Genomic DNA, 23,779 nt, shown 5'->3' with positions numbered 1-23,779 from the left:
CGCAATATTAATAATGAAACTTTTGACCAATAATGATATAATTATTAAGAATGTTTTAGGGCAAATATATAAATTATCCTTGAACTTGCCTAGAAAAACGAGCACTCCAATTTTACGGACAACCTTTTATGTTAAACAGTTTTGGTTGGTGTTAAGGGGGAGGTTGGGAGCAAATATTTAGAAAGAGATGAAAAAAAGGGGTAACTACTTACCTGCATTCTGTTTACACCAAATTAATGCAACTTATCATAGTTAAGTGATTTAATGAAGTGTATATATACATTAATTAACCATGGTCAAATGATAGTCGTATATATTCAAACACATGTCATGTATTTATTGATTTGGTGTAAACACCGAATATGAGTAAGTCTTTACCAAAAAGAGAGTGGAAAAACAAGAAAAGAAGTGGAAAAAAGGCGAAAAAGAGAGAATAAGAAAGTGGATTTAAATGGTATTTGACGTGTCAATAACATGGAAAGATATATGACGAGCATAAAACATCTTCCACCGTGGGACTAGTTATATATGTCTTCGAGGGTTCTTAAGTGCACTTCGTGTTTTTAAACTCACCTTCTTGTGCTTTCTTTTAATTTCATAAAGACTATTTGGACTAATGTTTTCATTAGAGAATGAAGGTGTTTGACTAAACTTTAAGTGAAGATTTACGTGTTTTGAACTTTTGAGTAGTAGCAAAATCAATTTTTTATCTTTTAAGGAGAAGCTGAAGAAGTAGCTTCTCCCAAAAGTAAATGCTTTTGATTTTCTAAGGACACAATTACACATATCAAAAGTTCATGTTATCAAATTAAATTTAGTGATAACTTTTCTTTTCGTAATTTAACACTTGAAAATACTCTTTGAAAATACTGTCCAAACACAAACTATTTACAAAAATACTTCTCAAAACATTTGGCCAAACAAAAACTGTTTGTCAACCAAAACATTTTTTTTCAAAGCCACTTTTAACAAAAAATATTTTTTTTTTAAAATAAGATGCTTTCGACTGCTTGGCCAAATAATGCCATAATGATCATTAGATCCTTATGGTAAAACGTACGTAAAGTTTTGGTAGGTAAATTAAAGAAAATTTCTCTATAATGGTCTGTAGAAAATATCAATGGCAATACACTTTTTCAGTTTCCATGCATACAATATTGCTCATATTATCTGGTCAAATGGATATTGCAAAAATCAACTATCACACGTGGCAACTTGGCGTTGGCTTTAGTTGAGGAAATCTACATTGGGTTGGATTTTTTTTAATATAATGTATCCAAAAATAATCTAGTCATATTTAATGGTGCTGAACTAAGCCCAATGGACATGAAACAAAAAAGAAAATAACAAATTGTCATCCACCAATGAGAAAACAGATAATGATATTCCAGGATAAGGACTTTGACTCATTTAAATACACTGGGTGCTAGACCATGAAACTCAAGCCACAAATCAAATATTCATTCAGTGTAGTAGCAGCATTCAAGAGTATTTCATTTTACTTATACAATGGCTGCGTTGGTTTGTGACTTGATGAGTTTGATGGTCTTGCATCAAGTGTACTTAAATGGCTCAAACTCCTATCCTAAAATATCATTATCTGTTTCCTCATTGGTGGATGAAAATTTATTAAACATGACTAGTATTTTTAGATACATTATTGTCCAAAAAATCTAACTTGCTCAATGTTCATTTCCTATCTTATAGCAATCTAGAGTTGCCATGTCTGATAGTAGATTATTGCAAAATCCACATCTAAGAAATCATGGCCATGCAATAGTAGACACTTCTGTTTGGCTGGCCTATGAAATAGGACCAGTTGGATGAGTGGTGTATATACCTCTTCATCACAATGAGACAAATAAATATACTTGAAGTTAATGTAATTCAAGTCTAAGGGTCCCAACAGCTGTATCAAGCCAGCAAACTTGTCCTGTCGGTAGAGGATTTAATTCTTAGTTTCTCTTCATCATCATCTGGTATTCGGAATATTGGACTAATTCAGATTCGTGTCGTATAAATCTCATTTAAGAAAAAGTTTCCTATTAAAAGTTTCTTCATTCTCACTCCCTCAGACTAATTCAGTTAAAATTAAGTATTGAAGTACCACTGCACAGAATTGCTCTTGGTTGAGGATGTCCAAGTTATAACATATAGTTGATGTATAATATATGCAGAGACCAAATTTCATTCAAAACAACTTTTCAACTACTGCAAATTAAATTTGATTTCCATGAGCATTAATTTTAGTTGCATACAAGTAGTTTCATATCCACAATCAGGAGGTTATGGTTTCAATCTTCAAAATGACGTGTGATCAGGGAGGTTCATACTTCACAAATTTGCAAAACCAACCTTCTAAAAAAAAATCCGATCCCTTCTACTGACTTTCTACAAGTCCACTTCTGAGAATATAAAAAAGCACTAGATTTTTTTTTTTTTTTTTAAATGTTTTTCTACCTCCATTACAGTGAAGCATCCAAATTACTCATGGGAAGTAGGAACTTAGTCGCTAGGACACTAGGACTTACATTTTCTTTATTTCAAGTTACTTTTTTAAAAAAAATGTCTTTTGTCACATGAAGTGGGATATACCCCACTCAATTACAAGTGTCCTATTTGATGAGCCAGCCTAACAGAGGTATATGAACTTTCATACGTGGCAACTCGGGATTGGCTGTAAGAGAGGAAATCTGCATTGAGTTAGATGTTTTTAAAAATCCACAATGTATCTAAAAAATCTGGTCATGTTTAGTGGTTTTTGAACTTTGCCATATGGACATGAACCAAGTTAAAAATTGTTATCCACCAATCAAAAAACAGATAGTGATATTCTAGGATAAGGACTTTGGTCATTCCAAGTCATTTAAATGCTGTTGGTGCAAGCCCATGAAACTCAAGCAACAAACCAACTCTTCTTCTTGTGTAGTAGCTGCATTCAAGATTTTTTCATCTTACTTCGACAATGGCAGCTACTACAATGTCTCTCTCTTCTCCTTCTTTTGCCGGAAAGGCAGTAAAACTCTCACCATCTTCCTCTGAAATCACTGGAAATGGGAAAATCACCATGAGGAAGGCTGCTACCAAGGCCAAACCTGTATCCTCTGGCAGCCAATGGTACGGTCCTGACCGTGTCAAATACTTAGGCCCATTCTCTGGTGAGGCACCAAGCTACTTAACTGGTGAATTCCCTGGTGACTACGGATGGGACACTGCTGGACTTTCAGCTGATCCAGAAACATTCGCCAAGAACCGTGAGCTGGAGGTGATCCACTGTAGATGGGCCATGCTTGGAGCTCTTGGATGTGTCTTCCCCGAACTCTTGGCCCGTAATGGTGTCAAGTTCGGCGAAGCTGTATGGTTCAAGGCTGGATCCCAGATTTTCAGCGAGGGTGGACTTGACTACTTGGGCAACCCAAGTTTGGTCCATGCACAAAGCATCTTGGCCATCTGGGCTTGCCAAGTTGTGTTGATGGGAGCCGTTGAGGGTTACCGTGTTGCTGGTGGACCTCTTGGTGAGGTTGTCGACCCACTCTATCCTGGTGGTAGCTTTGACCCATTAGGCCTTGCTGACGATCCTGAGGCTTTTGCTGAGCTCAAGGTAAAAGAGATCAAGAATGGGAGACTTGCTATGTTCTCCATGTTTGGATTCTTTGTTCAAGCTATTGTCACTGGAAAGGGTCCATTGGAGAACCTTGCCGACCACCTTGCAGATCCAGTTAACAACAACGCCTGGGCCTTCGCCACAAACTTTGCCCCTGGAAAGTGAAGTTCTTGAAGAGTAGTCGCTTCTATTAGCTGATTGTTTGATGGCCTTGTAAAAGCTATTGTGAATTATAAGATTATATATGAATTTTGTTATAATCTCCAATAATTGTGTATCTCTCGGTTGCCTTTTCAGTACTTATCATATTAATTAAATACAGGTTAAAAGTGGGAGAAAAGGGCTCCCAAGTTGGCAATTCACAACTCTTGGAACAAACAACAAGGGAATTTGAATTTGAAATCGAAATCTGGAAAAAGGGGAATGACTCTTGTTCCAGATCTATGTAAAATATCATGTGTGCAAACAATTTAATTAGACATTAATTTTCTACTATGTTCTGTTTACTAGCTTTTTAGCACTGTGAGAAGTATTTACAAACAACACGTATTGATTTGTCATTCAGTCTTCCCTTTTAACTAAAATGCTTACTGATATATATTGACTCTGATCACTTAAAAAGTATGGCGATCAAGATTGTATAATGAGGAAAATTTGACAATTAGGTTATAGGGATGACGGGTTCATTTGTCCAGTAAGTTCAGCTCAAACCCTGTGTATGTATTTAAAAAATTACTAAAGAAGTACAAACAATAGATTTCGAACCTAGTAAATTAAATGGGTTGTGGTAAAATCTCGAGCTTGAATCCATAAAGTTCAAATTTTGGATTTGTCTCTCCTCGTATATGAATTTGAATTGCTCAACTTCATTTGATGTTATATACCAGTAATATTTTCAAAATAGCATTTTTTGCCAATTATTGAAGATCTTAAAAGTGCACAAACATGAGCTTCACTGAGAACAGGAGAAAAGTTCCTTTTATAGGATTTTAAAGTTACATATCATTACAAAAGTTAATTCTTGGATATTCTACACCATTATTCGTAATCTTACTCTTTGGTTTTGCACGACATGGGAACTTGGTGAAAAAGAATCCGCATCGTACCCGTGCCGAGAAGGATAAAAGCTTCTATAACACTAATTTCCAGTATATTTACGAATCGTGAAAGCGTGGCCTAACGATCCCTATTTTGTCAAGCACGTGCTCACGCTTGTAGTGACACATTTTGTCTAATAAAGGACTCCCCCCTCTCACTTTATGTTGCGGTCTTTGATGTGCACGAATTTAAGAAAAAATGAAAAACTTCTAAAATTTGTGGTGTAAAACAATGATAGATATATCTTAAATATGTGGCTATAAATTATGTCATTAAGATTAAAATGAAACATTTAAAGGTAATTTATTTTATATAAGTTAAATAATAGTCGGTAAATGTATTTTTTATATATATATAAATATATATAGACACACACACAATATACATTATGCATAACTACTATATATACTTGCGAGTTCAAATGTTTCCCTACAAAAATTGTGACGAGGGAAGTAACTATTTTAGAAGTTTTTGCACCAATTTTCCTTCAAATGGGTTGGTCTTTAATTTATGCCCTTTATCAATCGAGTTCTTAAGTCATGCGGGGAACAACTTGTGAGATATTATGATGCTAAGATATAAACTTATGTACCGCAAAAAAGTTACTCCATTTGTTATGAGGGGGAATAATTAAAGACCAACACAAAACAAGGACATAAGTGTCAATGACCCACCATCTTAGGAAAGGAAACATAACTTTTATTGGGCCAGTTGGGTTTGAAGTACTTGGGCCCTTATTCAAATTAGATGGGAAATTGATAAGAGTTAGATATTATTGGCATAACTTTAACCAAAAACGTGGGAGCATAATTTAGCCCTAAAAATATTGGCACTAATTAGCCAATTAAGTAAAGAGGCTCCTTAATAATAGGGACACTATTAATTTTTCCCTTATGTAACGTGTAGGTGTATATCTAAAGAGGTGGCTAAATAATAGGGATGAATATTTTTTTATCCCTTATTTAATGGTAACTAAACAAAGAGGTGGCTATATAATAGGGATTAATATTTTTTATCTCTCATTTAACGTGATATACACTATTTGAATACAGTAGACGTATACAAATGATCAATAAATTGTTTTTATACACATTATGTGTATACAAATCAAATAGCCTATTTAATATACAACACACATAATAAATTTTAAACAAACACCATGAAACTTAAAAAAAAAAAAAAATTATTATTCATGTATTGTATACATATAACTTGAAACTTATGTTATATTTGTACACTAGCCTATGTATACATTAGATGTATACAAATGATCAACATACAATTTTGTACACTTTATGTGTATACAAATTATGGAATATGTGTAAACTAGCCTATTTATACAAATCAGCATGTATATAACTCGTCCCAAATTTATCACTAGCCTATCACCTGTGTATACAGAAATGTTTCACGGATACAAACCAGTGATAAATTGTACTTTTTATGCATTGTATATCATATATATATATATATATATACACACACACATGTATTCATGAATCTGATGTATACATCATATGGATACCGACTTCTATACATGTATTCATGAATCTATTGTATACATCATATGTATACCAACAAAGAATACAAATCGGTGGCAGATCTAGGATTTTCACTTAAGGAGTTCGAAAAAAACAACAAAAGCTAAATATAAAAATCAATGTTGTCCATGGAAATCGAACAAATTTCTGTTTGTTGATAAAATCATTTGGTTTAACTTACCAAAATAAATTTTAATTACATAACAATTTTTAACTTTCAATTTCGAACAACAGTTTCCATGAATACATGCCTTAACTTCCTTTTTCTCAATAATAATTATTGATATACATAAGAGGTATTGGTATACATCACTTTACAAACATGTATCCCAATTTTGATTGTTAATAGAGAGTTTTAGGAGATGAAATTTAAAATAAAAAAAAGGAGAAAATTTTGGAAAAGATAGAATTAAATTGAAACCGTAGAAACTATTTTAGTGGGATAATTTATGGGTTATGGAGTACAAAGGAAAATGGCCTAAAATGTGTGAATGGACCATTCTATACCAACTTTTTAAAACTTGGCTATTGTATGCCAATTGCTTATCTCAGTTGATATGCTGTGCCAAATTTCCATTAAAGACCAACTTCATTTGGCCAATTTGCAGGACTGTCCTTCGCTGGGGATGGTCTTTAATTTTTGTGCCTCAAATTGGTGGTCTTTAACTTTTGTCCTTCGCTAAAAATCTCTTGATTTCAGGTTCGAAACCCCGCTCAATAAAAAAATTTAAAAACTTCGCAAGGTAGAGTTTGGATTCGTTAGGCAGAATTTGCATGGGAAGAATTTTACAAAATTTTGCCTTGCGAATCCAAAGATATGCCTTAATTTTTTTTTTTTTTTAAACTGAGCTGAGATTCGAACCCACAACCTCGGGGTATTATGCGAAGGGCAAAACTTAAAGACCACCAATTTGAAGGACAAAAATTAAAGACCACCAATTTGAAGGACAAAAATTAAAGACCACCCCAAATGAAGGCCAATCCGCGCAAAATAAAAATGACTCCATTTTACCCGAACTTGGCACTACATATTTTTATTGGGCCAGTTGGGTTTGAATTACTTGGGCCCGGGCTTAAGATAAGATAAAGGGGCAATTTGCACGATTGACCTTATTCGGGGGTGGTCTTTCACTTTGCCCCTCAAATTGCTGGTCTTTAATTTTTGTCCTTTGCCTAAAATAGCTCGCGGTTCTGGGGTTGAATCCTGATTCAGTCAAAAAAAATATAATTTCGCCCGGCAAAATTTGCAGTAAAATTAGGCATATTCGAGAAAAAGTTAAGACTTTATTTGTGGAATTCTAGCATATTAAAAAAAAAATCCGCCTGACAAAATTTCTCAAGGCATAACTAAATTGTTGTCTTTTAACTGTGCGGACCCAGAACCTCGAGTTATTTTCCACCACTTTTTAAAACGAAGAGCAAAAATTAAAGACCAAAGAATTTGAGGGACAAAAATTAAATGACTATTTTTAGAAAGGAAACATAACTTTAATTGGGCCAGTTGGGTTTGAAGTATTTGGGCCCATATCCAAATATAAAGACCCAACTCCATTTTGACCCGAATTTGACTCTACAGCCTTCAGATTTCAAAATTGACAGATACAATTTTATTTGTAAATCAATGATTTAATGGGTATCTATTTTTCTAAATTTTGTGCTAAATTTTTTTCAATTTTATTTGTAATTTTTGTTCCAATGATTTACAAAATAATAGCATGTAAATTTTATTTGTTTTTTTTGATATTTTTGTTCATCACATCTAATAAAATTTCTATTCCATTCATTTTATTGGTATCTATTTTTCTAAATTAGGTTTGCAAAGTTTTGTTTCTTTTTTCAATCTGCAATAAAAAAGACTCATTTTTCAATTTTATTTGTAATTTTTGTGATATTTTTGTTCATTGATTTAATGGGTATCTATTTTTCTAAATTGGGTTTGCAAAAGTTTTGTTTTTGTTTCAATTTGCATAAAAAAAGACTCATTTTTTTCAATTTTAGTTGTAATTTTTGTGATGTATTAAATGATAAGGGGTTTAAGCTTTGTTGGGTGTACTAATTATCTGCCTGTTTGAGTATTTATTAAGAATTGCTGATCTGCATTTTAATATTATTGATCAATTTTCTAAATACATTTTTTTCTCTCCGAAAAAAGAAAATAAAAAGGCAATAAAGATATGAAATGAATGTACTGTGCAAGGAAATAATAAATTGCAGAGGGAGGAATAATTGTGATGGAATAAGCAGGTAGCATAAGCTTTTAGTTTTTTTTTTTAAACAAAAAAAAAAAAAAAAAAAAAAGGTAGAAGAAAAGAAAGAATAGTATACAGAATTACTAATACTAGATGCAAAGAGAGAAGCTACGAAGGCGATAGGATAAATCCCAAGATGACTTTTAGTAAACTTTAAGGATGCAGGAAGGGAAGAAAGAAATGTATAAGCTAGCATGATTGAGAGAGGGATTTGTGCTGAATTCCGATGTTTGTGAGCTATGTTGCTCAAACTCTCCAAAAATGTTGCTGCCGCTCTTACTGGATTCTCCAAAAGTACACTACTTTTGGAGATCCGACATGTACCCGTCGACATTTTTGAAGAGTCCGAGCAACATAGCTTGTGAGGTGTCTATTTATATTGGTTAACATAGGACAAGTGTAAATGCAGCACGGAGAACCTAAGGGTGTAGTCTAGTGGTCAATGAAGTGGAGGAGAACCATGAGGTCTCAGAGAGACAAAAAATACTAGGTGATTTCTTCTCATCTGCCCAAATTCTCAAGGTGCCCGTAACCTAACTTGGACACTATCATAAAAAAGTAGGAGCTTCTAATTTGAGAGAACTTCAAATTTCCGTAAAGGAAAAATTATCTAAAGATATGAGAATGAAATTAGTCTAATATAGCAAAAGGGATAACAAGAATTCATATTACCGATTCCTAGTGTCTTTTTTTAGTTTTTATTTTGAGGAATAGCTGATTGGTTGATATGAAATGTTCAAGACAAGTATTCTGGATTTGGGATGAAAATTGTAAGTCATTTACGAAATCCTTCTATCAATGCTGTTGATTTTAAATTCAGACCTTTCAAATAAACTGATTTATAGTAACCATAATATCCAAATCTCTATTCAAACAGACATTTGAGTTAATGTTTGTATGTAAAGGGCCTTTGATAGTTATTATCTCATGTAACTAATGGTTATTTATTAGAGAATGTCTTGATTGTGCATAGCTATTCGAGCTTTAGATTTTCAGTTAGGTTACGTAAACAAAACATATTTAATTGTACTCATCTTGTAAGATCAATATTTGAGTTTCCATTTGAAGCATACCTCAGGTTAATGAAAATTATGAATTGAATATTGTTTAGCTTTATAGGCATATGTTTTGGAACTTTTGCTGATTTATTGAAATGTAATTTAGGATTTCTATCTTCAGCTGAGAGGCAGGAATTCTTGTAATGGAGAAGGGTGACTTTTGCATCTCCACCATGGAATCATTAAACATCGCAGTTCTATTAATTATTGGTGTCATCACTATACTTGTGATACGAATTATTTATGTTCTTTATAGGAGCAGCAAACCGATTCATTCCAAACCACCACAATCCCTCAGTACTCTTATTGTTCTGGGTTCAGGTCTCATTTTATGTCTGATAATTCTTTTTCTGTTTTAGTGCCTTGTGTTTATAATTGTTCTAATTCATTAAGTACAAATATTATGTAGGTGGTCACACAGCAGAAATGCTAAATTTATTATATGTTCTTCAAACGGAAAGGTTTAAGCCGAGGTATTATATTGCTGCTGCTACTGATAATATGAGTCTCCAAAAAGCACACGTGTTTGAGGATTCCTTGCTTGGTAAGGTATAGTACATCAGTTTAATTTATTTGGTGGTTTCCTTTGGTTTATCCTTTTATATCAAGACAACAGTGTGTGGTTGCTTGTGTCTATGGACCGAGAGAGGATAACATTTTTGCATTAGGCTGTTATTGTGATTATTGTGACTTTTTCAACACCTTTATTAGTTTTAAAATAGGCTTCTTATTTCCTTTTGGAATTTAACACCTCGTTTACTGTGTTCAATTATTTGATTGCCTTAATTGCCAAGTGACTAAGATAGCCATCAGTCTCCCAGCTCCATCCTTGTTCCGTATTACTTGATCATGCAGTTCTATGCATAATGTTAGACTCGACTTTTCCTACCAGTAGAGGCGTTAACGAGCCAAACCATGTATGCTCAACCTCTGGTGGGAATTTCAGGAAGTTTGGCTTGAATACCATCGTAACCTGAAGATATCTTCAAATTGAAACACACTGCTGCTTGTAGAGCCTAATCTTAGAACTTGACTGGACTGGCCATTCCTATTTTTCAAAATATATCTGAAAAAAAGATTCATAGAAGGCTGCTCAAACACCGTTTAGTCCTAAAAGCTTTTTGAAATTCATGCATCCAGTACGGAAAATCTCATGATTTCTCATAAGATCGAATCAAATTATGTATCTCTATATATCAAACAATTGGTATTTCCTCCACCACGTAGATACATAGATGAAGTACACCAAGTCCTTTTACTTATTGTTTGCAAAGAGATAAAAAATTGTTTTTGAGTATGTATTCCATGTATATATGTTGGAAACATTTAGCTATAAGTTGTCTGCATACTAATATGTACCTCCCATTTTGCCGCTCTGTATGCTCATCAGGATTGTCAATCTTAGGTCCAGAGAACGCTGATTCTCTTCTAGTTGTTTAGATAACTACACATGCATATGCAACACCACAGAATTCTGCTCTTCTCCCTTAACTGATCATGATATTTTATTCCTTATATTGTCTATATTAATAGGGCTACTTCTTATTCTAGGAAACACCTGAGGAAGTAGGAGGAGCTGAATTCATGCAGATATATCGAAGTCGAGAGGTTGGTCAATCGTATATGACCTCAGTCGGAACCACATTGATTGCAATTGCACATGCCTTGTGGTTAATGATCAAGATCAGACCCCAAGTGGTATCAGACGAAACCTCTCATATTACTTTTCACCCCTCTCCCCCTTAAAAATCGAAATTATCAATCTTCAGATACGTTTTAGTTTTTATATCATGATGTCTTGATTTATCTATATTTGGTACTTTGTCTCAGATTCTGTGCAATGGCCCTGGAACGTGTATTCCACTATGTGCAATTGCCTTCCTTTTTAAGGTTTGTGTATTGGAGGGTAATCCTTTGTTCGTTTATATTACTTGTACAGTTTAGTTGACTGCTAGAGTACTGATTACATGCAGAATCTTTGTTAAAGTGCTGATCAGAAAATTTTGGATCATAGTACCTTGATCTTAAAGTCATGTCAGATCCTAGTATTTTCAATTGTATAGGATGACAGCAAACAGGCTATAGACTTGAACTATGTTCTCTTTCCTTGACAGTCCATAATTATTTGTCTTGACGTGTCATGGCAATGTTATTGGGAACTCTTATCCTCTAAAATTGCTTGAGCATTGGTGGACGGAGTTATTGAGAATATCTTAAAGACATGTCCATTCCTGCTAGTGAGAACTCTTATCTACTTGTTGATTTCTTCCCATTGTCCAATCCTTGATGGATAGAATTACCTGGTACCTGTGCTGGTGGGAGTTAACACGCACCTCGTAGAATTAGTTGAAGTGCGCTCAAGCTGGCCCGGACTCCACGGTTATCAACAAAAGATACATTGAGCTTATTTTGTTTTGTGGCCTCTCCAAGCTTGCTTGACACCATCCTTGTTCAAAAAATGAATAAATGTAGTAAAAGGAGGAAGAAAATAGGCGGTGGATCAAAAGAAACGAACTCGACTACTCACAGAGTCACAGTGATGTCGAACTTGCAAACATTTTGAGTTTCTTATCAATCTTTCGCTATTATTCTTTTCTTAACTAAAATCAGAGTTGGATCGATGCTGCTATGTCTTCTCTTAATTTCAAGGTGAAATTTGAGTTGGTGCTAATTGAAAGATCAACTTGCTTCAGGTTTTGGGAATTAAGTGGTCATCGATTTTCTATATGGAGAGCATTGCAAGAGTCAGGAAGTTATCTTTGAGTGGTTTGCTTCTTTACAAGCTACGAATGGCCGATCAGTTATTCGTGCAATGGCCACAACTAAAAGAGAAATATCCCCGAGCTCATTACGTTGGTCGTCTTATGTAATATATATCAGTTTCTGATCTATTATAGCCAGGTAGCACTCGAGCTCTTTTGTTGCTTTTTGAGTGGTTTGCTTCCTTACAAGCTAGGCATAACTTATCAGTTATTTGTGCAACGACGGCAACTAAAAAAGAAGTATCTCTGAGTTCATTATGTTGGTTGTTCGATCAATTTCTAATCTATTATAACGAGGTAGTACTCGAGCTCTGTTGATGCTGTTTGAAGAATTCTATGAATGGATGTAAAGGATCTTCCTTTGAAAGAGAATATAATTGCTATCTTCTTGAGGAAAGGAAAGAAATTAATGGTCATATCGATGTTACTGGCACTGTTATTGTTGTCCTGTTTATGTCATATAGCTAGCCTTTTAATGCTAGTTAAGATTCCAGAGAGAACTAACACATACAAGTGTATTTGCGTTACAAGGTTCCAAAGATTTATGTACGAGAAAGCGTTTTGACATATTTTGATTGTAATTTAGACTCTAAGCTCATAATTAGTTGGTGTTGTTAGATCAAATATTCTTGGAAATCAACTTATTAAGTTGACAAAGCCAACATAATATTGAAGTTGTTCCCTAAATTCATTTGTGTCATTTAAACACAAAACTGATAGTCAACCTAACAACAAAAGGTGCGTATAATCCACATGCCAGAGTGACGAATAAAGTGGAGACACGTGGATTTAAATTAAACAAATAAAAATAACTTTTGAAATGAAAATAAAAGAAAAATGATGGCGTGCCCCTCCCTTTCGTATTTCACATATATATACGCAAAACATAAATATATATGTGACAACCCACTAAAACTTCATCAAATATTAGATATGAACGTAAAATTTTAGTCCACTTGCTTCAACGCTAAAAATCTTAAAGGTCCAATTGATAGTCGACTCATTTCACATGCTTTTTTTTTTTTTTTTTTTTGCTTTTTAAATACTTATTTGGAGACTTTTGAAACAATATGGAAAATCCAAATATGTTGACTTGAGATAATATTTTAGAGATGTGAGGAACATTAGAACCCAAAGGAGGGGGGGGGGGGGGGAAAAACCCAACTAATTTGCAAATGAGACTCTCCACATTGTAAACAGCAGTGGTCTATGAACACAAAATCAGTAACACATTCATCTCCAATTAAACACTTTATTTTCATTTTAAAAGAAAATAGATAGCGGCTTATTATCAGTTTCAGCAATTAATGACAAATAAAGTAGCGAGATGAAAATAGAATTAGTTCGACATATGGTTGAAGCAAAGACAGAGACTTAATTATCGTTGAAACATGTAACATAGTTATATAAGTTAAAGAGTCATTGCAAGCTTAATTGCTAGCAAAAGTGTAATACTATAAAGCCATGTTTATCAAATTTATTTAACGAATAAAATTATCACATAAATTTTATTCAGAGGAAACAAATATTACCCTTTTAAATGCAAAAAAGAATGTTATTAACTGTAGAAAATTAATAGAACAAACAATCAGAAGGAAAAGAATTAAGATGACCACAAGTCCAAAGCACTTATTTTTTTCCTAAGGAAAATAGGCTTTCTACGTAACTATAAATGTCGTCATGAATCCCACCATCATCTTCAAGCCCCCAGAACAAATTATATCTTGAACTTTTTTCCCTAAATTCTTTCCAGCCCTCATTTGGAAGCCCTTGGGTTTCCAAATATCTCCAACTATTTTTCCAAACATCAAACATATAATATGCAAAAATACCTGGCTCGATCACGACGAATACAATCTCTCCATCACAAGAACTGCATATTCTTGTTTTTAAATGAAAAGGTGGTTGTAAAGGAGAGTGAATGATATGACTCTCCCATTCTTCGTTTTCAGCATTTCCTAAAATCCACAAATTCGTACCATCACGGTAACTGTCTAAGACTGCTAATTTTCCCTTCACTTCTAACAACGGATAATAATTCATCATGTTATTTAAAGCATTCGGCAAATTGATAATTCTTAATTTTTCAACTTTAACATCGAATGCAAGTATGATTTTAGTAAAGAGATCCACCATATATAGATAGACTCCACTAATACAAGCTCCCTCGTGATATGGAACAAAACGTTTGGTAACTTTAATCTCTCTCCATGACTCATCTGTACCTAAAGTGAAAACCCAGTGTTTTGTGGACCCGTTTTTATCATTCACGGTCAGCAAAACTTTATAATTCTTTTCTTCGGGTTCATAACCTAGAGCATAGAAATATGGTTGGACGGAATTAGAAGAATAAAATTCTACTTTCAGGAGGGGAAGAACTCTTACTTCTCTTGTACTAGGATTGCAAATCACAACAGGCTGTTGAAATATCCTCCACAAGCAAAACAAACCGTTAGCGCACATTAAGTGGTCGTAGAGAAAATCAAAGTTCCATGTAGAGGCTTTCCCATCTTCCTTTTGTTCTATAACGTAACAACCTTCTCTTTTGGGCACTAGGAATTTCGTGCCACCGGGGCGAATCTTGGAGCGACTTCGATGGAGATCCATGAAATTTGATTCCGAAGTAAGTGAATTACAGAATCTAGAAACGCTCCTGAAACGCATTAAGGACCTAACAGGAAGCCACGAGAATATTTCTGTTGTTACGTCAAGGGGAATCCTAGGGTTTTTTGTCGCTACGTCAAAGGGAATTGTAGGGTTAAGGTCCATGTTGTTATTGTTGTTCTCAAGGAGAATTGCAGGATTTTTTGTTGTATGTAGTAATTTCATCTTCTTCTCAGTGTACAAGGCGGTTGCAAGAACAATAAAAAGAAAAATAAAGTTATTAAAATCGACAGGGTCGCCATTGAAGAGAATGAGTAACATTAAACACTTGAAAACAAGCAATGCCAATTTTTCTATTGTAGGTAATTTCATCTTCAATTCTCTGTGTAGGAGGCTGAAGGACTGAATTAACTAGTAAATAATACATACTTTATAAAATGTTTGGCAAACCTTTTCGTACAATAAGTAGGGTAAATATTTTGCATATATTTTATTTGGTAACTGTTTATATATTTCTCCTTCTTTCATTCCTCATTACAGACTAAAATGTGAAATATGCCCCCCTAAGAAAAGGACAGATGAAATTTTCCTTACTGAATGCCTAGGTTCACTTTATTTACTTTCTGCGATAACCAGTTAAAATTTAGTTACAGCACAAAAAATAATAAATTTTTATTTTATTTTTTGTTAGTTTATACAGAAATTAAATACATATAGTATGAGTGGACGAGCCAAAATCAAGTAATTTTCATATTATTCTTATACTGAAGTTCAAATGAATTACAAATTAATTTCCATATCTACAAATTTAACTTTTTTCAGCGAGATCCCTGAGGCAATAGTAAAGTCATCTCCATGTGACCTGTAGGTCACGGATTCGAGCCGTGGAATCAGCCGTTGATACTTTGTGTCACGTAACCTATCTATGTCACACATGTACACCTCGGTATGCGGCCCTTCCCCGGACCTATAGGTTACAGGTTCAAGCCGTGGAATCAAACGTTGATGCTTGTGTTAGAGTAAGCTGCCTACGTCACGCCCCCTCGGGATTCAGAACTTCCCAGACCTACGGGTCACAGATTTGGTCGTGGAATCAGTTGCTACTTGCGTCAAGTTAAGCAATAAGCAGTCTATGTCATTCCCCAGACCTATAGCTCACGGGTTCGAGCCGTGAAATCAGTCGTTGATACATGCGTCAGGGTAAGGTGCCTGTGTCACGCCCTCTCGGGATGTGGCCCTTCTCGAGACCTATAATTCACGGCTTCAAGCTGTAAAATCAGTCGTTAATACTTGTGTCAGGATAAGTTGCCTACGTCCCTTTCTCTAGACCCTGCATGAATGTTGGATACTTCGTAAACCGAACTGCCCCTTTTCTCAGCCTTGTTTTTCAAATCATCAAGGTAATGTTGATACATATATGACAAGAAACCCCACATAGCCAAAAACATAGGGATCACCTTTATATCACTCATTTTCTCATGAAGAAATAAAACAGAGAAAACAGGGGCCATAGGCACACCAAGAATGCTAATCACATTGGAGAATAATGAATAGACCTTGAAAATCACACCTGTTGAAACAACTGTTAAAATTTACCAAGATATTGCTGTTCCAATCAAATTCATAACATATGAATTTTTCCCAAGTTCAAACTCATTCATCTCTTGTTTCAAATTCTTCCACTCCCCACTTGCAAAAATAGCCATCAAATTCGCGAAGGACGGCATTAAGGACTCATAAATTGTCATTTCTACTATTAATCGAAACTTTCCATCTTAAATATTTTCTCAAAGGATAGCCTTGTGACAGAAAGCATGAGTGTTGGTTTTTTAAAGATGAGACAGCAAAAAGATTTGAAAGTGTTGATTGAAAAAGTCTCTCTGTCATTTTACTAAGCATAAAGGGGCTTTAAATAACCAATTGAACAACAGAAAATCTGCATAAAATCTGCAAAAATAAATAAATTAAAAGCCTAATAAAACTCAACAACCTAATATTTTTCTAAAATTTAAATTCAAATAAAGTAGACTCATCCTAGAACTAATCTACTTATTATTTTAACAAGAAAATTACTGCAGTCACTGAAAGCAATATTCAACAATCAGTCCATAACCAGCGGATGCAGCAAGTGTACATAAAAAACCAATTATGTACTTTCTCTTAGAGTACTTCTTCTTCTACTTCTTGTTGTTGTATTTTTTTTTTTTTTTTTTTTTTTTTTTGTTCTATAAATCAAATATACCACTAAGCATGTTGCTTAGTGGTTATTATTATATATCAAACGAAACCAATCAGCTGTACAAGTAACAATGTCAAAATAAAAGCACAAAAATAAACAAATTCTATGCTATGAAACATTGCCCAGCACCTATCACTATATGAATTTGGTTTGCTTCCATGCATTTGTTTGCTGTTTTCTCTGGCCAATATCATAATATAGCACCTCAAGCTCTCACCAGATACTTGACTGTTGGACCATGTAGAGTTATTCTCGGGAAACCACAAACCAAGGTGTCATCAAACCACTCAATATGTAAGTGCTTTATTGTTCCTCTCAGGTAGTTGTAATGCTATGTAGTTTTGTATTACTATATGTGTCAAACTTAGCACGATATTGCAAGTTTTCAATAGGAATGAGCATAGCTAATACCGCCCATTAAAAACCATACAATAGCGAAAGTTTAGCATGAACACACACATGACATCTCTTCCTTTGTCTGCGCATTATCTTTTATCCATTGGCTCCTCTTTTCGGCATAGCTCTAATTCTAAGGTTGGGAATATGAAACTTATCCATGTTGATAATCCTTCTTCCAGCACTTGGTAGTTACAAAAATGACTGAACTCAACTTCACCTGCAATTGAGTCAATCATTGAGTCATCTTCAATTTTTTGTGACAAAAGGAGTGAAGCAGAAATTGTGAGAAGTACTAAAGAGTTCAGTATAAAAGGGGTGATTGTTTGTTTGTTCAAAAAGGATGAAAAGAAGGCATTGAATCCCAATTGGCTAGTGCATATAAATATATAAGTTGTAATAGGAATATAAATTTGTCCTATAGAGTAAAGCATACAATATTCTCCAAAAAATAAACCAAGTGAAATGTAAAGAGGAACAAGAACCAAGAAAGATGGTTTTTTATATCAAAATTATCAATATTTTTCTTACAATTACTGGTTGATCATATTAAGAGAAAAGGGATTAGAATTGGGAATCCAATATTTTGCACTAATGAAGCTAACCATAAGTTATTTCCTCCTTTATTAAAATATAGTTTACCTAAGAATGTACCAATTGCTTGGCCACATAGAACAAAAGTTGAATAAATAGCCATTTGGATCCACCATTTATATTGTACAAAATTGGGTGCTTCTTTTGACTTAGTTTGATTCTCAGATATCTCTTCCTTTTGAGATTCCTCACCTGTTGCAGTAGACACTCAAATTAAAATCATAAAATTTGCATATATTAGGTCATATTAAATTTGAAGAAATTAATGCATAATTTTAGCTACAAAATAGAATGGAGCAACCTTGTTTTGGTGGCATGATAACATGTACTCATAATATTAATAGATCGAGAAATATAACTTTTTTGTTAGTTAATTTACATTGTTGTTATGGAAAGTAAACTGTATAGGCTACTTCCTTTCCCTTTAGATTGCTTTGTCAATCTCTTTTATAGGTTAGAGGCAAGGTTTCACGTCTCTCTAATCATTGTAAGTTCTTTTGACTTAAATATAACATGGTAGCCAAACCCTGCACACCTTAGGCTCAAAACCTAATGATGATGGCTTAAGTAAAAAAAAAAAAAAGAAAAAAAAAAGAGTTTTATCAAGAAAATAATTACATGTAGGAGCTAAGTTAGACCCAAGATTTTTTTCCTGAACTAGATCCTTTATTGCTGATTTTTCATCCACGGAAAATTTAGGTTGTGTTTAATATGGTTTGATAAGTTAAATGAGCTATAACGACAAATCTCGAAAGTTCTTTGAAAAAAAAATGGGATTTAACAAGGGTTTTCATGAAAGACAATGGCTATTTTTTAATTACATGGGCTAAGAAATGGCTAATTGTTAAATTTTCCCAATATACCAGACAAGGCCATGTATTATTGGGTCATTTGCACAATTGTCCTTCAAAGGCACTGGTCTTTAATATTCCCCTCACATTGGTGGTCATTAATTTTGTCCTTCACTGTACCTTTAAGCTTCGGCTTTAACCCTCACTCGGAAAAATTTTTTTAAAAAAATCGCAAGGTGAAATTTGGATTCGCATGCAAAATTCTACCTCGCTCGGGTATAAGGCAAAACTCGCTCGACATTTTTTTTTTCTACTTAGTTGGAATTTTACAAACCTCTGCCTTAAGGCTTAACTTTTGCCCGAATAGGCTTAATTTTGGGCATAGTTAGGCCTTAAGGCCTAATTTTGGGTAAACGTTTGCCTTAAGGCCTAACTTTTGCTCGAATAGGCCTAACTTTGCTACAAACCTCTGCCTTGCGATTTTTTTTTTTTACGAAATTAAGGGTTCGAACCCCGTAACCCTGGTATTAGGCGAAAGATAAAAATTAAAGACCACCAATTTGAGGGCCAAAAATTAAAGACTAGTGCCTTTGAAGAGCAATCCACACAAAAAAAAAAAAAAAGGAGAATGACGTATATATACATAAGAATAGGGTATATTTATGAAATATGACAATACTTTTCAGTTTACAAAATATAACGATAAATTTTTTACAAAACATATACGAAAATTTTCGCTCAAAATTGTGTATGAAAAACTGTATGAAATGTGTATATCTCGTTTACAGACATAAAAATTTTGTCTTAAAATTTTGTGTATGAAAACTGTATCAAATATGTATATCTTGTTCAGGGCGCTCGAATTTCGCATTTTTCGTATATGAAAAGTCAGTATAAAGGGGATGAAATTTGATAAAATTATGTAAATTTGTATAAATTTCATGTTAGCTTTTTGAAAATTGAAAATAACCGTAGTAACATTGTAATATAGTTTTCATACAATATTCATACAAATTTGATACAACGACAATAATAACACCAACATAGAAAACTTAATATACAATTTTAGTACAAACTCGGCATACAATTATCATACAACTTTAATACAAATTTGAATCTCGCTTCAAAATTTTAAAAAAACGACGCTTCAAATCTCGCGTAGGGTTTAAAATTTCGCACAAATTTTCCTTGTTTTGCCGCTTCGCACCATTTGGAGAACTAGAGATTAATACATTAGCCAGTTCAAGCCACGCTCCGGCGGCATCTCTGAAGAACACATATTTTTGAAAAAACGCAGATCTGAAAAAATCTCAATCCCGCCATTTTTATTAAAGATTTTTTATTTGGTTGATGATCTTTCATTGTATAACAGAAACAAAGAACGGAAAAAAGGGAAGGGAAGGGTGGGGCTATGGAGTTTGGGAGGAAATATAGAACAGGGAGAAGGGGAAGGTAAAGAGAAGGGTGGGGCGGCTCTATACTATATAAAACAGAGAATAGGAAAAAGGGGGAGAGTGGACTTCTAATTTTTTTTCAGATTTGGTATGTTTGTAATTAAATCATATGTTTTATAAATAAGGAAAAAAATATCCTTATATTTTGTAATATATAGTCTTAAAATGGTATTATTAGGTCATTTTACCCTAAAAAAAAAAAAAAAGAAGGTATTTCTTCTGCACCAAATTGAACTTTTTACTTCAACTTGAATATATACACAAGCGATCACATTTATATGTACACCTCTTGAGAAATTGAAAGAAACCATAACTTACAATAGAATAAAAATACAAATTTAATAACTCTTCAACTAGGAGAAATCTCAGAAATGTCTCTAGAATTATGTTCTATTAGTTCTTCTTTGGCCTCCACATGATTGAGATATTGTTGATAAATATGTGAAGCAAATCCCCAAAAGGCTAAAAACATAACTAGCAACTTCAAACCTTTAATCTTATCATGAAGAATGATCACCGCAAAAATTGGAGTAATTGGAGCCCCTAAATTGTTAAGAACATTGGACAAAAGGGGAGTGACTTTAAAAACTAACTTAATAGAAGCCACAACATGTAATTGACATGAAATGGCTATAAAAACAAGATTACAACATAATATAATTTCCCTAAGTTGTAATGTTCCATCTCCATAATTAAAGTCTTCCAATCTCCACTTGCAAAAAGACCTAGTAGGATCATTATGCTTGCAACTAGCGTTTGGTAAATTGACATCTCTATGATATCTATGAATTTACTACCCTTTAATATTTTCTGGTACGAAAATTGGGTTAAGGAAAGCACTAAGGAATAAGTCATGGATCCACTGACCGTATAAAAAAATCCTAGGAGAAACTTCCCACCAGACGTTTCCCCAGAGTCATTGTTATGAAGTACTAGAATAATTGAGGCAGCTGTTACAAGAACTATAGAGTTTACTATACTTGGGGTGAACTTACATGCATTAAGGATGAAAGAGAAGATAGTGGTGAACCCTAGTCTAGTGGTACTGGTGAGAGAGTACGTTGAGACCGGGAGGTATTTTAGACCAGCCGAGTTGAAAACACTAACTCCACCAAGTAATACACCTAGGACAACATAAACTAAAAAGATTATGCAAATGTGGGGTTCTTGATTTCCTTTAATTACCTCAATGTGGCCCTTATTTTTGAGTGATGCATAGCATAGGAAAGGAAGAAGAATTGGAAATCCTGCATTTTGCACAAATGAGGCTAGCCATATACTTTTACCGCCTTTGGTAAAATATGTGTTAACCAAGAGTGATGTCACTACTTCTCCAATTAGAGTAAAAGAGGTAAAAATGGCTACTTGGTAACACCATTTATGCTTGGCAAAGTAGGAATGTTGAGTTGATGATCCACTTGATTCAGTATTGGGATTTTCATCCTCAAATATTTCTTCATCTGTCAAAAAAAAAAAAAGTAAAATGAAACCATAAGATAATTTTTAATAATAGGGCATAGTCATATAAGAAATTGAGTATAAGATGTATAAGGTGACAATTTAAGGAATATTTACTTGATCTTGTCACTTGATAATGCAAATTTTATTTATAAAATGACGGTGTATATAGATAACTTAAACTTTTAAAAAATTCTAACGAAACTAATGAGATGATAGCCGCAAACAAAAGTATTTTTTCTTGTATTGAAATTTACTTGAAAGACTAGAAAGCCTATAGCACAAATAATAGAGCGAAATGTATAATGGAATATGCTTTTGAAAGCTTTATACAGCTTATAACACAGGTAATAGAGTGAAACATAACAAAAGTATTCTATACTAGAAAAATGGATAAAACAACTGGTCTTTTGAAAGCTTTAGGCTTAAGGCATTTTGCTGGCCCTTGGTGCAATCAAAGTATATAAAAAGTATTCTGAGACTTATAGGATGAGAGGCCCACAAAAGCGCTTAAGTATTTAACTTATATATACTGATACTATAAATAATGTTTATCTCATCATCAATATCATACTGATTTCACATGTTATAACAAGTTATTTCTCACCTTTTCCAGCTTACAGTATCATGTTTATTATTAAAAAAAGAGAAAAGACATCATTTACCTCCCCCGAACTCGCGAAAACTTGGAAGAACTCAATCCCCAAGATTGTGATGACATTTCCTTTAACAACTTTCAAGTTTAATTAAATACCCCCCTTACGGCGTTTTGATGAGCTTGAGATACAGGTGTTAATCACTCGCCTGATGATTGGTCCACGTCATTAAATTTTTTTTTAGTTATTTTTATTTATTTTGTTTTTTTCTTTCTTCTTCATTCTTTCCCTATTTTATTATTTTATTAAATAATAAAATGACGTGGACCCCACCACGTTCTCCTCCTCCTAAACTCCCCACCTCCACACTGTCGCCGCCACCACCCCACCACCACCACCACCACACCACCACCATAACCACCGCTGCCACCACCACACCACCACCAAATGATGAGCCAAGCAATGTTTGCATTACCAATCTTTCCTCAGTTGCCTATTTTCAATCGACTTCTCGTCGATACAATACTACTTATTGGGAACTCGGAAAGAGAGCTAGACAAAAGAATGAATCAAGAATGGTTGCTTCACCTAGATTGAGGGCAGATTTTCAATCTACTCACTGGGAATCATATCCTAATTTCCATTTCTATACTTGTCAAGTGGCACTACAATCAACAAAAATAATAACGCAAGCAATAGTGGATCCTTCTTCTAGCAGCACTTCTTCTAGATTCACCATCAATTTTGTTTCTATTTCTCATTCAAATCACCAAATTAAGAAAACCCATAAATTTTGGACTGAAATTCGAATTGATATCAACCCACAAATCTTCAAAATCTCAAATGATTTTTGAAAACTTTCAATGTCATTTTTCAAATCTGATTCGAAAACCTCAGAACACAAGGGGAGAAAATGGAAGAACCAATAAAGCTTGCCCTTCAAATGGAATTATGCAACAACAATGAAGAAATTGCACGAACTACCCTTCAAATATGCTCAGCAATGAAGAAAATGCACGAACTGCCCATCAAGACAAAGAAAGGAGAAAATTTTTTTTTTTAAAAAAAAAAGGAAGAAAGAAGCTGAGGAACATGCAAAACCATTTGGGGGAGGGGGAAAAAAGAGGGACGGGGGGGGGTTAGAAAAAAAAGAAAGAGAAAGAAAAAAAAAAAAAAATAAAATATTGGTATAATTTAAATATAATAAATTGTCTCCAATTGAAGGGCTATGTATCTAATCATTTTGGGGTTTTTTTCCCTTTTCCCCGGCTTTTTAGAAAGTCAAAACCTTTTTGCCCGTCCCCCGTGGGGGTATTTAATTAACCAAAAATTTGG

General features: G+C 33.9%; 3 protein-coding genes and 1 pseudogene across 3 annotated transcripts; 2 read left to right on the top strand and 2 right to left on the bottom strand.

Moving 5' to 3' along the window:
- Nucleotides 1–2,938: 2,938 nt before the first annotated feature.
- LOC132042323 (chlorophyll a-b binding protein 40, chloroplastic-like) lies at nt 2,939–3,773 on the top strand. The gene has a single exon (XM_059432906.1). The coding sequence runs from the start codon at nt 2,966–2,968 to the stop codon at nt 3,767–3,769; it is 804 nt and encodes a 267-aa protein (XP_059288889.1). The 5' UTR covers nt 2,939–2,965; the 3' UTR covers nt 3,770–3,773.
- Nucleotides 3,774–9,041: 5,268 nt separating this feature from the next.
- LOC132042322 (uncharacterized) lies at nt 9,042–12,728 on the top strand. Its single transcript, XM_059432905.1, has 5 exons — nt 9,042–9,871; nt 9,960–10,099; nt 11,102–11,248; nt 11,381–11,440; nt 12,244–12,728. The coding sequence occupies exons 1-5, from the start codon at nt 9,694–9,696 to the stop codon at nt 12,418–12,420; spliced, it is 702 nt and encodes a 233-aa protein (XP_059288888.1). The 5' UTR covers nt 9,042–9,693; the 3' UTR covers nt 12,421–12,728.
- A 1,115-nt stretch (nt 12,729–13,843) lies between these two features.
- LOC132042326 (F-box protein At5g62510-like) lies at nt 13,844–15,073 on the bottom strand. The gene has a single exon (XM_059432909.1). The coding sequence runs from the start codon at nt 14,974–14,976 to the stop codon at nt 13,942–13,944; it is 1,035 nt and encodes a 344-aa protein (XP_059288892.1). The 5' UTR covers nt 14,977–15,073; the 3' UTR covers nt 13,844–13,941.
- Nucleotides 15,074–16,109: 1,036 nt separating this feature from the next.
- LOC132042317 (purine permease 21-like) lies at nt 16,110–19,021 on the bottom strand (annotated as a pseudogene).
- Between the last annotated feature and the right edge of the window lie 4,758 nt (nt 19,022–23,779).

The sequence above is a fragment of the Lycium ferocissimum genome, unplaced genomic scaffold (assembly GCF_029784015.1).
Source record: "Lycium ferocissimum isolate CSIRO_LF1 unplaced genomic scaffold, AGI_CSIRO_Lferr_CH_V1 ctg1464, whole genome shotgun sequence".
Lineage (NCBI taxonomy): Eukaryota > Viridiplantae > Streptophyta > Magnoliopsida > Solanales > Solanaceae > Lycium > Lycium ferocissimum.
The sequence above is the reverse complement of the archived record's forward strand: the minus strand, read 5'-3'. Positions and strand labels throughout refer to the sequence as shown.

Excerpts from the sequence above, each read along its gene's own strand:
- LOC132042322 (XM_059432905.1), top strand. The coding sequence starts at position 9,694 with ATGGAGAAGGGTGACTTTTGCATCTCCACCATGGAATCATTAAACATC. Across the intron at positions 11,249-11,380 it reads TCAAGATCAGACCCCAAGTG|ATTCTGTGCAATGGCCCTGG; the intron begins GTATCAGACGAA and ends ACTTTGTCTCAG. Across the intron at positions 11,441-12,243 it reads CAATTGCCTTCCTTTTTAAG|GTTTTGGGAATTAAGTGGTC; the intron begins GTTTGTGTATTG and ends AACTTGCTTCAG.
- LOC132042323 (XM_059432906.1), top strand. The coding sequence starts at position 2,966 with ATGGCAGCTACTACAATGTCTCTCTCTTCTCCTTCTTTTGCCGGAAAG.
- LOC132042326 (XM_059432909.1), bottom strand. The coding sequence starts at position 14,976 with ATGCGTTTCAGGAGCGTTTCTAGATTCTGTAATTCACTTACTTCGGAA.